The 15,420-nt window shown below is 31.4% G+C and overlaps 2 protein-coding genes across 7 annotated transcripts; both read left to right on the top strand.

Moving 5' to 3' along the window:
• The first annotated feature begins 1,240 nt into the window (after positions 1-1,240).
• LOC107920051 (biotin carboxyl carrier protein of acetyl-CoA carboxylase, chloroplastic) lies at positions 1,241-8,445 on the top strand. Of its 2 annotated transcripts, none has more exons than XM_016849551.2 (7): positions 1,241-1,611; positions 4,740-4,793; positions 4,886-5,052; positions 5,551-5,875; positions 5,978-6,049; positions 7,959-8,024; positions 8,175-8,445. In XM_016849551.2, exons 1-7 carry the CDS (start codon positions 1,474-1,476, stop codon positions 8,196-8,198), a joined length of 846 nt encoding a protein of 281 aa, XP_016705040.1. In that variant the 5' UTR covers positions 1,241-1,473; the 3' UTR covers positions 8,199-8,445. The 2 variants fall into 2 exon arrangements, with proteins under 2 accessions (XP_016705040.1, XP_016705038.1); XM_016849549.2 differs by having other exon boundaries at positions 4,734-4,793.
• A 2,318-nt stretch (positions 8,446-10,763) lies between these two features.
• Positions 10,764-14,697, top strand: LOC107920052 (uncharacterized). Of its 5 annotated transcripts, XR_005923284.1 has the most exons (4): positions 10,770-11,382; positions 11,958-12,021; positions 13,022-13,135; positions 13,240-13,547. XR_005923284.1 is itself a non-coding variant. In XM_016849552.2 (3 exons), the coding sequence occupies exons 1-2, from the start codon at positions 10,924-10,926 to the stop codon at positions 13,082-13,084; spliced, it is 522 nt and encodes a 173-aa protein (XP_016705041.1). In that variant the 5' UTR covers positions 10,764-10,923; the 3' UTR covers positions 13,085-13,120; positions 13,240-13,547. The 5 variants fall into 5 exon arrangements, 2 of the variants coding, with proteins under 2 accessions (XP_016705041.1, XP_040965650.1); XR_005923282.1 differs by lacking the exons at positions 11,958-12,021; positions 13,240-13,547 and adding an exon at positions 14,293-14,697 and having other exon boundaries at positions 10,764-11,382; XR_001690519.2 differs by lacking the exon at positions 11,958-12,021 and having other exon boundaries at positions 10,764-11,382.
• Positions 14,698-15,420: the final 723 nt, after the last annotated feature.

The raw sequence follows: 15,420 nt of genomic DNA, 5'->3' as shown, positions 1-15,420 counted from the left end.
TTGCAGGAATCAAACAACGAGGAGAAATATAATAACAAATACAAGATAGAATGATAATGCAGAGACATAAGTTTACAAACATGATTCAAAACACTTTGATAAGTAATACAGTATCATAAAATGCAAACAAATAACCTGATAATGGTCCAAATATGGTCTAGGAGAGTGCTGCACTTTCTGTTCCTCAAGAGCAGAAGTATAAAGTATTTAGTTAACACAAAACCTAACACCACAAAACGAGGGTTTAAAAAAAGTACCTTATTTGCATGGACAAAGTATTTATACAAGAAAGCCTCCGTTTCTCCCAAAAAGCACAAATAAGAACAAAATAAAGCATAAAAAAACAGTAAATACATTTCCAGCCCAAAATTTTCTCTATCCTAGCTTTGGTAATGAAAAAAAATCATAACCAGCAAGAAACAAAATGCCAATTTACCAAGAAACTAATGAACTGAAACAATCGCACCAAAAACTAATCGTATTTATAAAAAAAATTGCAATAACACCCATTAAAAATGCATGCAGAGAGGAAAGAAATAGAGATTACTCACAGGCCTATATATTTGGGAAGCCACTACAACCACACTTCCCTTACAGGAGAAAATAAAAGCTACAAGAAATTATAGCTTCAATTGCCGCTTCAATTGGGCCGGAGATCTGAAACGGTGGAGTCGGCGAAAGATGCCAAGATGAAAGTGAAACGGGAGCGGGTGGAGGTTTGGTTCGCTGGCAGCTTCTGTTGATGTTGGGAGGGAGAGGGTGGAGGTCGATTTCGGCTTGGGAGGGTAAAACAGAGATTGAATAGCCAATCCTTGCTTTTGGAAGGGAATACAAATAGGCGCTGAAGCAGGGAATTTTGGGAATACATCCGTAATGTAATAGGCCCGTATTAGGGCATTACATCGAACCAAACACAGGATTAAGTTGGGCCCACGGAATAGGGGTGTAATGGCATAAATGACATGGTTTTGTTTGACAATTTTTACTTTTGATGGTTAGGAAAAGAAGAAGAGGAGGAGGAAAAGAAGACCTTTTTGCTCATCCATGTCTAACGTGTCAAGTTAACTGACTTCAATATTGACAACGTCATCTGTCTCATTAAATTTATAACAGAAAATATTAATCGAAGGTTGATTTGTCACTTTTTAATAATATTAATAAGATTTATTATTTTTTAAAAGTTCACATACTGTTTTACCGTGTAATTTACCTAAATAAAGTGAAGAAACCAACACCTGTCATTGAAGACCAGCCCAAAGCTCGTATGTTTCGATTTTTCCATTTTCGACCCCCTAAAGCCTAGAAACTTCAGCTCATCCACTTTCTCCCCCTCTCCTTCTTGTCCAGTCCAGTCCAGGGATTCCCCTAAACCCTATCTTTTAAATCTTCTTCCTCATTCCACTTCCTTTACCTTGCCTTCTTCTCCTGCCAAATCCAGCCGCATTTCTTTTCTTCTGTCTCTTCAAATAATACATGGCTTCTTCACTCTCAACTCCACCCCCCGCTTCCCTCTCTTCCGTCGTTAAAACTACCGCTACCTTGCCTTTCCTTTCGCTCTCCAAGGTCTCTTTTCGCTGCTTTTCGAGGCCAAACCTCCGATTCTTCTCCAAGGTAACCATCTCTCTCTCTAACAACAGATTTATATACAACAGATTTATTCTTTGAATCTTTTATTAGAAATTTTCTCTTCTGTTGCTACGTTTAATTTTGTGAGAATTGGAGTGTACCTTTGAGATATACATTGCGTGATCAATGTTAAGCTTCAACACTTGTGTTTTTTTGCTTATAAAATTAGTAGCAGATAGAAATGTGCCAGATGCGGTTTTATTTGCATAATGCCCTCATAATTTAGGCTCTGGTTGTTATTATTTGAATTGAGTATAACTTTGAGGAATCACAATGTATATACTGTTTTGAAATAGAAAAATGTTTTTATGTATGTGGAATTTTGGCTATCTCCTTGTTTAAATCAAATGTGAATTTTCTTTCAGCGACTTTTGGAAAAGTAAAAGCAAATATCAATAAGAAAAAAATAAAATAAAAGATGGAATTCTTGTTCCTTTGAGTTTGTAATTAAATAGAATTTTCCATTTCTCATTTCATTTCTCTTTCATTCTTCCATGATAGAAATCAAAAAGTAGTTTATCCAATAATCTAAATGGATAGGAAGGCAGGAAGGAAATGAAAAAAAAACCTTTTAGTTCCTTTTTCTGATTTGTAAATATTCGTACCACAAAAAGTAATAGCATCCCTTTGCAGCATGGTCTGGCCTTTCTGTCATCAAGAGCAAACAACTTGAACTGATGGCCATGCTTTTTTATTTTTTTCACGTCTCTCCAAGCAGCTTGATTGGTGAAACAATAAGTATGCGGTGCTAGAAGTGTAGCTTTTTACACTGTGGGTTGAATATACATTTTTGTGTAACAGAAGAATCTTATGAATCAGTATTCAGTAGAGCAGGTGAAAGATTATTGTTCTACTGATAATCTTTTAGGGTAAACCTCTGGACCATGATATTTACAACCATAAAAATAAGTAACCTTTATTGTTATCTCATATATCATACTTAAAAAAGATTAATTTGTTAGTTTCTTTTTCTTTCTCTCTCCTTTTTGGGGATAATTCAACTTGTTAGTTTCAGTTATAATAAATTGTAATTTAAGCTAAATACATTTTGTAAGAGTCTATATGAAACTAAATACAGATTGGAAATTAGTTATGTTGCTTTAAGGAACACTGATGGTGACCATTTACAGATATGCAACTGGCTTTGGTGCTTCAGGGAGACTGATATTTTACAAATCAAGCACAGTAATCAGTACATAACTTCTCTTTAAGCAGTAAGGTATCATGTGTGGAAATTCCAGAGGACTAAAACCAGATTTTTACTAAGAAAAAGAATGTTCTAAAGTATTGGAGCTTTGCTGGTTTAGTAGGATCCACTGGTCTAGAATATTCATAGAAAAATTTGTTCCAGTGGCTGAGAAATCAGCTCCATTGCCTTCTTAGTTATAGCTACTATTAGTTCTAAAAGCATTTTTAATTTTTTGTTTTCCTTTGGTGGAAGTTTGACCAAAATCTTCATAATATGTTAAGTGCTAAATCCCATTGCTAGGGTACAATGTTTTGTAATCTATTTTAGAAAACCACGCAGTAACAGAAATTACTAATAGAGAGTATAATGTTCTTTAGGTGCTATTGACAATAAAAAATAAGGTCATGCAGCTTGTTCTTGGAAATGGCCTGCCCCTTTAGAATCAATGTTCTATTTACTAGGTTGTTATTTAGCAGTTTAAACGAATTCAGTAGGCCAGTTAGAGATATTAAAAAGCTATTGCCATGTATTCTATAATCAATTCTTGTCATTCAAATCTAATAGTGCTTTAATCCTTTCGTTATAAAAACCATTTGATGGGATTCGTCATAGAATTCATATTTTATCTATTATACCAGGTAAATTGTGCTTCTAGTTATCATATATTATGCACAGAATTTGAGAAGTTTACTAATTGTTGTTTTGTTTTAAGATCTATTATAAAAATTGGATTATATGTATGATTTCTCTAAGAAAGTAGTTAATCTTCTTCCTGAAGGAAGAGTTAAGTTTGTTATTGAATTTATATCTCACCATTTACATTAGCAACATAATTCCATTAGTTTTGTTGACTAAACTTAAGCTGGTTTTTTCTGAATGACACTCTGCATATGTATTTGCCTAAGAATTTTTTGTGGTTTGGAACAAACATATCAAAATATAATACGCAAAATAGATGAGGTCAAAATGATTAAAGTTGTTTATGTGTTATATGTTTTGATAGATTGTGAGCAAGAGGTACTTGAAAATTAATTTTCAAGTTGAAACTTTAGAAGATACATGGATTTAAGAAGTTCATAGCTGCCAAAAAAATGAGACTAAAAATGGTAATGCTGTCATTTGGAGTGAAAGGCAGAAGGACACTTGGGATGATTATAAATTATAGGTTACTGTAGTTATAGTTATTATTAGATGAAAATTTTTAATATACTCATACGTAAGAGAAAGGTAACAAGGAAAACTGCAATTAATTTGAATTGTATACAGTTGATTTTTTTGCATAATCAGAGGTAAATCTTCAGAGGAGGATAGTTTTGTTTGGAGGACTAGCAGGGAAATATATAATAAACTGTCACCTTTACCCTATTGTTGACTTGGTGCCAGTATCATTCATAATGGTGTGAAGTTAAATGATATACATTTATGATGCATTTAATGCTTTCAAGAACACAATCAAATTCACTCCCTTACTGGTGATTTCACATAATGACATGGTCGGCTAAATAATGGGAAGAAAAAACATGCACTTAGCTTATGGTTGACTAATATGGTTGCCTGAGTTCTGAATTGCATGCAAATAAGATGTGGTTGAAGTTTTCATAAGTCTAAAATTATTATTTTCTCTCTCCTTTCTTGCTTCTAATTAATTGAGTGATTTGGAAATAAGCAGTTGGTTGTATTATGGACATGTTACATGCAATATAATATTGGAAGTGAGAGACTCATCAATGGTTGAAATTGGGCGTCTTTTTCTTTGTACTGACTTAAAACTTTCTTTCTTGTTGAATTTGCCTACTCATATAGTGATATAGATATATTAAAAAAAAGAAAAAAAGAAGCTGGAACTTTATGTTTTTCTGTTGAGTGCTTTTTAAATTCTGTTTTTCTATGTTGGACTAAATTTTTACTGGTTTATTAGCTGCAGAGTTTGCAGACTGGACAGAACGATTCTGCAGTGGTGAAAGTCCAATTGAATGAGGTAAGCTTCTTTAAATGATTTTGGCTAGAGGATCTGTTTTCAAATTTTCCTCCCTTCCTGGACATGCTTTGGGATCATCTGTTGCCTTCAAGGTTGCTGTAGATGGATCATCAAATGATTCTACTATCCCTCCAGTCAATTCAGGGTCATCCACACCAGAACCACAGGATGCTAAGCCATCAAGTAATGTCTCTCCTCCAGCTTTGGCCACAGAAGAATCAATCTCAGAGTTCCTTAATCAAGTTTCAAGTCTAGTCAAGTATGATGTTCTTTGATAGGTTTAGGCTTTGCTTGGTAGAGTGGAAAGAAAATTGCAAGGATGGAAAATTGAAAGAGTAAAAGATAGAAAGATAGAAAATATGATTTTTCTTTTCGCGTTGTGCTTGGTAGGAAGGATGGAAAAATTGAAAGAAAAAGTAATTTTCTTTCCATACATTGCTTGATAGAGTTGAAAATAAAAGGAAAGAAATTGGAACTTTTGAAAAATGCATAATTTTGAACTAATTTATCACTCATTTTCTCTTTGTCATTCCAAATTGGAATGATTTGTTTTTATGCATTAGGATGGAAAATGATTGTCTTTCTTGTTTTCTTTCCTCTCATTTTTCTTTTTTACCAAGCACACTCAAATTTTATTTTTTTTCCACTTTTCCACTCCCTCCTACTACTTTTTCACCCTACCAACCATACCCTTAGTGTTGTTTTTCATTACCGCTAAGTTTGATCAAGTTGATCTTTTTTATCTGTTTTCTTCTAGGCTAGTTGATTCGAGAGATATTGTAGAGTTGCAGCTTAAACAACTTGACTGTGAACTGATAATTCGCAAAAATGTGGCCTTGCCCCAACCACCCTCTGCAGCTCCTGTTGTTATGTCGCAGGCATCCTCTCTACCACCAGTAGGGCCTCCAACCCAAACTGCCCCTGCCTCTGCCCCTACACCTTCTGGGCAAGCACCTGCTGTTGCAACTCCACCATCTTTTCCAGCTCCCAAGTCAGCCAAATCTTTGCTTCCACCTCTTAAGTGTCCAATGGCTGGTACATTCTACACAAGTCCGGGTCCTGGTGAACCACCATTTGTGAAGGTGATCCATACATGTTGGTTTTATTGGATTTTCATTGCTCTCTCATTATGTTTATTCTACAGTTGCTTCTCTTTGGACTTATGCAAAAGGCTTTCCCTGTAGGTTGGAGACAAAGTGCAAAAGGGTCAGGTGTTATGCATCATTGAAGCAATGAAGTTGATGAATGAAATTGAAGTAAGTTCTTATTCTTTCTGCTTGGAAAAATATATAAAGGTTTTGTCATACAAATGTTAACATTTCTTGACATTTTTTTTCTTGTTATTATATTAGAACTTCTATATCCTAAATATAGAATAAAATAGACTTATTTAAGTCTGAACACTGAATCATGGATCTAAAGTTTGAGATAAAGCCCGAAGCTCTTGGAGACTTGAAGTGTCTTTTAATTTATGTCTTGAGTGCTCCAAATAAAATATACATAGGAGTTAGACTACAAATATCTTTATTGGGCATATAAGTTGTTAGGACAGCTAATGTAAGATGCTGGACAAATGTGCAGTTCCCTTCCACAAAAGAATCAATGCCTCTGCTGCTTAGAGCATTGTAAGGGTGAGAAGGAATAAGATCTTATGTGTGCAATATTTTTTCAGAAACAACTTGGTTAAATACTTCCTTTAGATTAATAGTATGCCATTTGTGGCTAACAAATTATGTGGTAGTGGCACTGAGTTTTCTAGTGCTATTGGGAGAATGAGAAGAGAATATCAACTAGATTGCTTAGTTAATACAATCTAGTTCCTATTCTTGCAAATGTGTTTTGTCAAAATGGGTTTCATGTAGCCAACTCCCATAAATCTGGTGTTATGGCTTAGTTGAGTTATCCAAGCATGGGCTTCAGCTTCATCCTTAATAATCACAAAATGGTAATCTTTGCAGAAATTCAAAAACGGTCAAGATGAAGTATGTTGAATGAAGTATAATAAACTTGCATATGAATGAAGAGTGAAAATTGACGATCAAGATATTCCTAAGGGCAATCATTTTTGGTATACAAAAACCTGTTTGATCAAATGTAGAAAACAGGTAACAGCAAGAGGCTGACGAAATTTACAAGTGCCTAGAATATCTTAAGATGCCTTGAAATCTTTTACAACTTTTGTATCCTCAGTAATGCATAATGGTAGGAAGCTGTGTAGGTGGAGAAAATGTGCACACGTAGCTTGTGATCCAAATGGAAACATTGAAACGGATATAAGCAAAGATACCCAAAAAAAGATAGAATGAAAATGACTTTAAAAAAAAAAAAAGAATTAAGTTGATGCAATCATATATAAACTGGGAGAAAGGATGCTTTAATGAATTTGGTCATAAGCATGGTTTAGATGCTTTCTGTTGAAAAACGATTTTTAGTATCTGGAAAAAAAAAAGAAATGAATTTAAGTGTGGGACAAGAGTATGCTTTAACAGAGGCTGAATGGAAGGAAAAGATTCGAGTAGTTGGCTCAAGAGTTTGCTTTTAAGATCTTTAGGATCCTTGAATGTGTAAAGCCCTAAGGTCAATGCTGAACAGAAACTTAAGCAAGCTTGACTGGTACTTTTTGGTTATCAGGATACTCTGCTGCAGGCTTCAATTAGATGGCCAGTTAGTTTTCCATTTTTTGATTGAACAGTCATGCTTCCTTGATTAAACTTTAACCTTAAAGAGAATATTAAATTTCCTATCAAAGGTAAAGTCTATGGTCAAGTTCTTTATGATGGATAGCGGGTTTAAGTTTCATAGCATATACTTCCATGTTTTCTTTCATATAATTTATTGGGTAATATGTGGTGATTGGCTTAAACTAGCTGGTTATAATGCAGCACATTTAGGCAAAACTGAAATTCAGCTGTTGGAAGGCATAGATTCCATATTAGTTCTTCCTCTTGGAGCATTCTCAACAACCAACCTGATAGCTGCATTTTAGTTTGTTTGGCCAATGAGTGATTACCGCCCATAATTACTGCACTTGGCAGTTGCAGTATCACTGTAATCTGTCGTACAGCCCTTAATCAAGATGCTGTTTTGTTGCATCCATAGTTTATTGAAATTGTCAAACTGTCTCTTATGTGGCTAACTGTAGATGAAAAATCATTGTTTCAATAGGCTGATCAATCAGGAACCATAGTCGAGATCCTTGTAGAAGATGGCAAAGCTGTCAGTGTTGATACGGTGAGTATTCTTTGCTACGTTGATTCCAAACAATGTATATGGATGGATGGATGGGTATTGAATTGTGGGTTTGAAGTAAATTTGATTGTTTTTTTCCTTTTTGTTTTGGTTTTCTGTTTCTCGGACGTTCTTTTTTTGACATCTTTACAGCCTCTGTTTGTGATTGAACCTTGAAATAAGACTGTCGAGTAGCAGAGTAAAAGGTAGGAAGGACAGGCAGGCAAGCAGGTTGAGTTGGTGGGATTTTTCTTCCTGGTAATGTAGTTTGGATTCATTAAATGGGCAGTATTATATACTCCTAGTCTTACAGCTATAGTAAATAGTCTTTTCACTATAACTAATATCCTAGGTGTTTGGATGCGTGATGATCTTGTTGGAGTAATTAAAATATTGTTTAAGAAAAGTAAATGATTTTTAACTATTTTTGCGGAAAAGATTGGTTTGAATGAGTTTTTACCATTATAATCTTTTCAACAAAATTTTGCATCGTTAAAAATATTTTTGATTTTCTTTGCTTAGGTTTCCCCTAAATTAGGAATAACAAAAATTAGATGTTTTTACAGGAAGTACGGGATACTTCATGCTTTTTACTTTCCCTTGTTCAAATAAAAATGTTATTCAAACAAAGGAACAAATTGAGTTCGAACACAAAAATGATTGAAAATGAATATGATTAGTCGAATATGAAATTAAAATATAGAATTAAACTAAAATCAAATTCAAATAAAAGAAATAGCAAGAAGGCCAGTAAAAAAAAATTTGAAATTTTAATTAGCTTTACGTATATATAAAATTGAATAAAAAAAAAGATGTACACATTTTGATTGAATTTGGGCAAATAATTAAACCTGGACAATAATGTGTTTAGATTTCTTTAAGATGAGTGTAAAAAAATTGAAATAATAAAAAATAAAAATAACGCACATTATATGAAAATTGATTTTATAAGTAATCAAAATATTAAAAAATGTAAAAATTAATTAAAATTAGACAGCTATTTGTACATATTCATTCAAGTATAAAATTATAAAAAAATTAAAATACATTAATAATTATTAAAAATTCTAAAAAGTATATGGAATATCTAATAGGTTTTTTTAAGATATAAAATAATTATAAATATTAATAAAAATAACTGAAATATGGAAAACTAAAACGTAATTAAATAAATAAGGTTTAAAGGTTACAAAATAAAAAAGTTAGTTTTTGAAAGGACAAACTCGGATAATTTTAATGCATAAAATGAAGCCTAGAATCCTTTGTTTTTAACTTTTTTTTTCGTTTTCCTAAAACATTTTTATCGAAAACAATGAAAATATGTTTTTTATTCTCTAAATTTTCACATATTTTTATTTTCATTTTTCAAATATTTTTTAAAATTTTTAACCAAATATATTTTCTTCATTATTTCCCATTTTTGTAAGAAAATAGAAAAAAAAAGCGATATTTGTTTCTCAAAACCAAATTTTTTGTTCTTAAAAAATGAAAAATATTGAATAAAACGTGTTTTTGTTGAAAATTTTAAAATTATTTTAAAAAATAAAAATAAAAATATGTAAAAAAAAACAATAAAAGTTGTTTTCATTGTTTCCACTAAGAATGCTTTGTAAAAGTGAAATGATGAAGACAAAAGTTTTTAGCTTTAAATGAATTGACCCTAATTTAAACTCATATAAACATAAGAATACTCTTTTTTTTTTCCTAATGATTTTTCAAATATTAATTTTGGTACCCTATTTCAAACCCATATGAATGTAAAAATTATTTATTTTATTTTTCATTGTAGAAAATATTTACCAAACATCTTCATTATTGAAAACAATTTTGTAGTTTAAAAAAAATGGAAAATGAAAACTACTTTCTGAAAATAAAAATGAAAAATGAAAAAAAAATTCAAAAATCAAATGGAGTATTCTCATTATGTGTAAACATTTTTCTAAATTTATCAAAATATAATAAGATATAAATATATTTGTTAGTTTGTAAAATAAATGAGTTTTTGGTAATTTCCTAATTGATTTAGAACTCGGTTGAAGGGTGACAACAACTCAATCAACCCTTAATATATAGTATAGATACATAAAACCCGATGCGGGTGAAAAACATATTTTATTCCAAAAGTTCATATAACATAACAAAGAGACTTTAGTTGAAATGATAAAGTTAAAAGAATTAAAATGCTTGATGGTTGAAGTTTAAATTTTATTGTTGGTATATTTTTCTTAACTTCAAAATGTTTTATTTTAATTATAAACAAAAGATTCCTACTGGAAAATTGCTCCCTAAGCGAGCTAACCTGATTTTCCTCCTTGAATATATGCTTGAGTGAGGGGGAGGTGAAGTTAAGCATTAGAAACTTGCATTATCATCACAAATGAGATTAACAGTCACGTTTAATTTCAATATTAAAGATAAGTAGTGTGTAATTAAAATAAGTTATAAAACGGTGGAATTTCAACTCATATTAATTAAATTAATAGAATTTTAAATTTACCACTTAACAAAAGCTTCATTTTAATATTTTTTTATACGTTTTTATTTTAACTCCATCACTTGTATATAGATTAATAATGCTGATTGAGTTCGTATCACAAATTAACTCGACATCTCATTTGATTTTGTAATATATTTATGTGTTTACTCACAATTTAATTTAAAAATTTCATTTTAATATTATTAATTAATTTCCAGTCATATATTTTATTATTTATTAATAAAATAAAAGAGACGTATTAAGCGCGTGTAGAGGAAAGTGGAGGACAAATCCAAACCCTTAGAAAATAACCGTTCCCTGTTCTGGTTCCCGTTTTTCTTTCTGCGTTCTCCAACCTTAAAATCAATCGAAGAGAGGAAGTTGTTTCATTTTGGGAAAAAAGTAGAGAGAAATTAAAGCCTAAACATGAGAATTCCATTTCTCTCTCTCTTTCCCGCACTTTTTCTGACTTTCTTTCTCACTGCACACTCACCCCCTTCTTCAATATACGACCACTTGAAACACAACGGCCTCCCTATAGGTCTCCTCCCTAAGGGGATTTCTGATTTCTCAATTGACCCCAACACCAACCGTTTCCACGTCAACCTAACCCAACCCTGCAACTCCGAATTCGAGATCCAGCTCCATTACGATTTCAACATCTCCGGTGTCTTGTCTTTCGGCAAGATCGCTAATTTGTCTGGTGTCTCCCAACAGGAACTCTTCTTATGGTTTCCTGTCATTAACATTCGCGTCGATGATCCAACCTCCGGTTTGATCAACTTCGATGTCGGCGTTGTTGATAAGCAGTTCTCCTTGTCCTTGTTCGAGATCCCCCGTGATTGCACCGCTTTTGATCCTAAGGGTTCCCTCTCCATTTCTCAGGTTTATTCTACTTAAAACTTTGATCTTTTCTTGCTTTTCGTTTCTTTTCCTTCAGAGGCTAGGGACGGCTTAATTTTTATTTCTTGAAGGGTTTGCTTAATTAGTACGAGTACATATTTGATTATAAGTGAAAAATAGAATAGCTCAATTCTAAGACATAAACACAAGTATTTGATCGCATATATACAAAAATAAAATGATATTCTTTTACTTTAATGATCTCAATTTTCTGTTTTCTTTTGTTTAAGTTGCACTTATACAAGCAATTTCTTTTCTTATTTTTTAGAAATGCTGGTAAGCATCACTTTTACCAGACTTAGGGCTATTCTTAGTACTGTATCTATCTAGGACATGTATATCAAAAAATTCAAGTTTTTCCATATATTTGGAAGATGATATTGATTAACTAATTTGTGGTCATGTTAGACAGCTACTTTCTTGAAAAATAAAAAAAGAGTCCAGAGTAGCATAAATTAACATAATTACTTTTTTCTATACTATCATATAAATAAGAGAGGTACTATGTAAGTTGGTGTTAACTTTTGAATTTTTTTTTTCTTTTTATGGTACAAAAGAGCTCGTAGCCTAGGAAGGGGATGCAGATTCTGGGATTTGAATCCCAAACCCATTGAATACAAAGTATGAACCATCTAGGCTAAGCTTCATGTTCATGTCAACTTGATTTTATTAAAATTCTTCCTATTACTTATTTGGCTGTGTGTCCTATGAATTTCTAGTAACTTTTATGTGGTTTCCTTGCATTTGACGTACTTTTGTCCTTATTCTTGTCTTTGAAAATGTTGTTCTTACACATGATTGAAGTATGGTCATTTCCATTTCTTGAGAAAGTGTTTTTATGTCTGAGCTTTATATTATCTTAATTCCCTAGTTCTTATAAGCCTATGTAATTTTATTTTCTTGAAAAATTTAGCCCTTGCAACAAATCTAATGATGGTTTAGGTTTTATTCCCTAGCTAATTGTGTTAATATCCTTTATATTTCCATAGTTCCTTGTTTAATGAATTCTGATAAGTTAGAATAATGATTTCACTTGTCGATATGTCTTCATGGTTAGCTGATACAAGGCAGTTATGCTGTTCATTTTCGTAATCTTGCCTGCTTTTTTCTTAAGTGGTAATCTCGGTATACTGTAGTGGATTCTAGGTGATTCCAATGATTCTAGTTGAAGATTTTTTTTTTTTTGTTTCATCAAAATCATAATTACCTCCGATGTTTGAGATTTGAGAAACAGTCATCAACATATATGCAATGTTTTGATGCTGCGTACAAACAGCATTTTGTGTATAACTTCATACCTAAAATTTATGGATCTCAATATTCTGAAATATGCATCGACATACATATGCAAGCATGTTAAGAAAATCCTGACAAACATATTATTAGAATTTGTGTATGATCATAATAGCTTCCTTTTGTTGTTTTCAAAAAAAAAAAAAAAAAGGGTTTAAAAATGGAATGTATGACATGATTTTTGTGTAAATGGTATCAGAACCTGCAATGTGCTTTAATAATGTCCTAATTGAATGTGCTAGTTTGATTTGCTTTCTCAAGACAGTAAGATGAATTAAATTGTCTTTGTCTTTGTATGTTACTCTCCTACACTGTCTCTATAATTCAGAAACCATCTGAGTTACTTGGTACTGAAATTGTTGAGGAGCACATGCTGAGGGCCATATCATAGACTCTGGAGGCAGAGATATTATATTAAAGTTTCAAGGTTGTTGATACACGTGTGAGTTTCTATTCTCATATAAAGATTCTCTTCAAGAGTATAATTTGATGCATCATAGGCTTCTAATTGTGCGCTTGCTTGCTATGTTGTTCTGACTATTCCAGCTAATATTTCTGCTGTAGCAAGAATAACAATTTTGGGTCAAGCCAAATGGTAAAGTTGAACAACTTTAAGTCTTGTTATCATGAGTTAAGGCTGAACCTGGGGCTTTTGTTCGGGTTTGGTTTCACTTGGTTAATATTCTAGAAATTGCTGCTATTTATTGTTGTCACGAAATCGCTGGACATACAAATGTACTAGTATGGTGTTCTGTAAATTTAGAGAACTCTTTGTTCTCTTCTTGTTCTTATAACTTTGGTTAAATATTGATTTTTAAGATAAAACATAATTACATAAGAAAGTCGTACTGTTATACTTTCTTTTCTTCATGTTTCATAATGTATCTTGCTTATTTTTTCCCCATCACTCGTAAGATTTCTTGTTTGATACGTTGGCTGTGAAAACTTTTTAATTCCAGTTAGGTATCCCACTTATATTTTGAAGTATTTGCACCCTCTTAGCATCGATCGTAAGATGTTTGTTAATGTTTCCTGCCTGTAAGGTTCAAGTTTCATGAAAACTATTCGAAGCGTGAGGTTTGACTTGTTTAAGATATTTCACAACGGTAGGATCTTTGTAATTCTACTTTATGTTAGCAGAGCCATGGGAGGGTTTAAGGGTGCTATATCTTTGTTAATTATAGCATCACAAAGTTGTGAGGGTTCAAAATTCAGGATTTACTCAAGTTCCTCGCTACAAAAGTAGTCCTCCTATTTTAGAACTTAAACAGAAAAAGTAAAACACCAATTTTACAACTTCAACAGAAAAGTAAAGCAATTAACCCACATTGATCCTAATGTTATCAGCTGCTCTCAATTTAGTCCATAACATTATCAACCTAAAAAAATCGGATGAGATATTCATCCAATTATAAATCAGTTGATGTAACAATGATGCCACTTTCATAAAATATAAATAAATATTTTTTTTAAATTTAAAAATACGTTGGAATTGTTAAAAAACTTTTAGAAAAATAAAAATGATTGGAAATGGTAAAATATTGTAAAAAAATATATTTTAAATTTTTTAATGATTGTCATTTTAAATAATTTATGTAGGTTTTTTGGAATGATGAGTGACATCCTTCTAGCAACAGCAGTCCCATCCTAATAATTAAGTCACAATCATTTGGACTCCATCCTCAACTCTCTATTTTCACTTCTCTCAACTGGGTGCTACTTCTAACTTCAAGCTTGCTATGTGTAGGCGAGGAGCTACTAATTCATCAAAATTTGCTTCAATTTATCTTGGAATGAAATTAATATTATTTAAGTTTTTATATCCGTATGATTGGGATATTTTGGTTGAGCAAAGAGGAAATAGGTGAATTTATATTTTTGTAAGATTATCTTTCCCTTTAATTTAAACTGATCCAAATAATTGGAATTGGTTAATCAATGAAATGAAGATTGTAATTTATAAATGTTCATTCTATCTAATTAATATTGGTTTAGTTCCTCTAACAAAATGTTTTTCCTTTGTGTTTCTTAATTGTATCTTTAAAGTAAAATACTAAATTAAATGCATTATTTGTTTTTTTCTTTAATTTAATGAGAGAAACTTTTTAATTAAATAAATTCTAGATCGGAATTCATTTGAGGACGAAATTAATATAATTTATATTTGTCGAATTATTTAAAATTAGAATAAAATTGATAGAATGTTAAGTGTGTGATCATCCTTTTCATTAATGATTTAAAGGAGACTGACCAAAACAAAATCTTTTATAATGTAAATTAATGAAACTTTTACAAACTTACTTAGTGTTTTACGACTTTGTAATGTGTATCTAACTTATTATAACTTTTAAAATTACAGTGTACTATAAAATTAGTAATTGTTTTACAAAATTAATGAATTTATTATAGAATAACTATATCTCTTACAACATGAAAATTACTGATTTCTTTTTTCTTTTTACAAAATTACTATATTTATTACAATATTACTGAATCTCTTACAAAATTACTAAAGCTTTTGTGAATTAGTGAATTTGTTATAAGATTATTGAGTCTCTTATAAAATTACTATCAAATTATTGAAATAATGTTTATCTAGAATTTTTAGAAAATTTTTGAAGCTTAAGTACTAACAAAGATTACATTAACCTTTTCAAAAAGTACGAATGTAACACATGAATGCATCGTTACAAAGACGTTGACTATTTGGTTACATTTTAGGAGAAG

The sequence above is a fragment of the Gossypium hirsutum genome, chromosome D13 (genome assembly GCF_007990345.1).
Source record: "Gossypium hirsutum isolate 1008001.06 chromosome D13, Gossypium_hirsutum_v2.1, whole genome shotgun sequence".
NCBI classification, from domain to species: Eukaryota; Viridiplantae; Streptophyta; class Magnoliopsida; order Malvales; family Malvaceae; genus Gossypium; species Gossypium hirsutum.
This window is presented reverse-complemented; position numbering and strand designations above follow the sequence as displayed.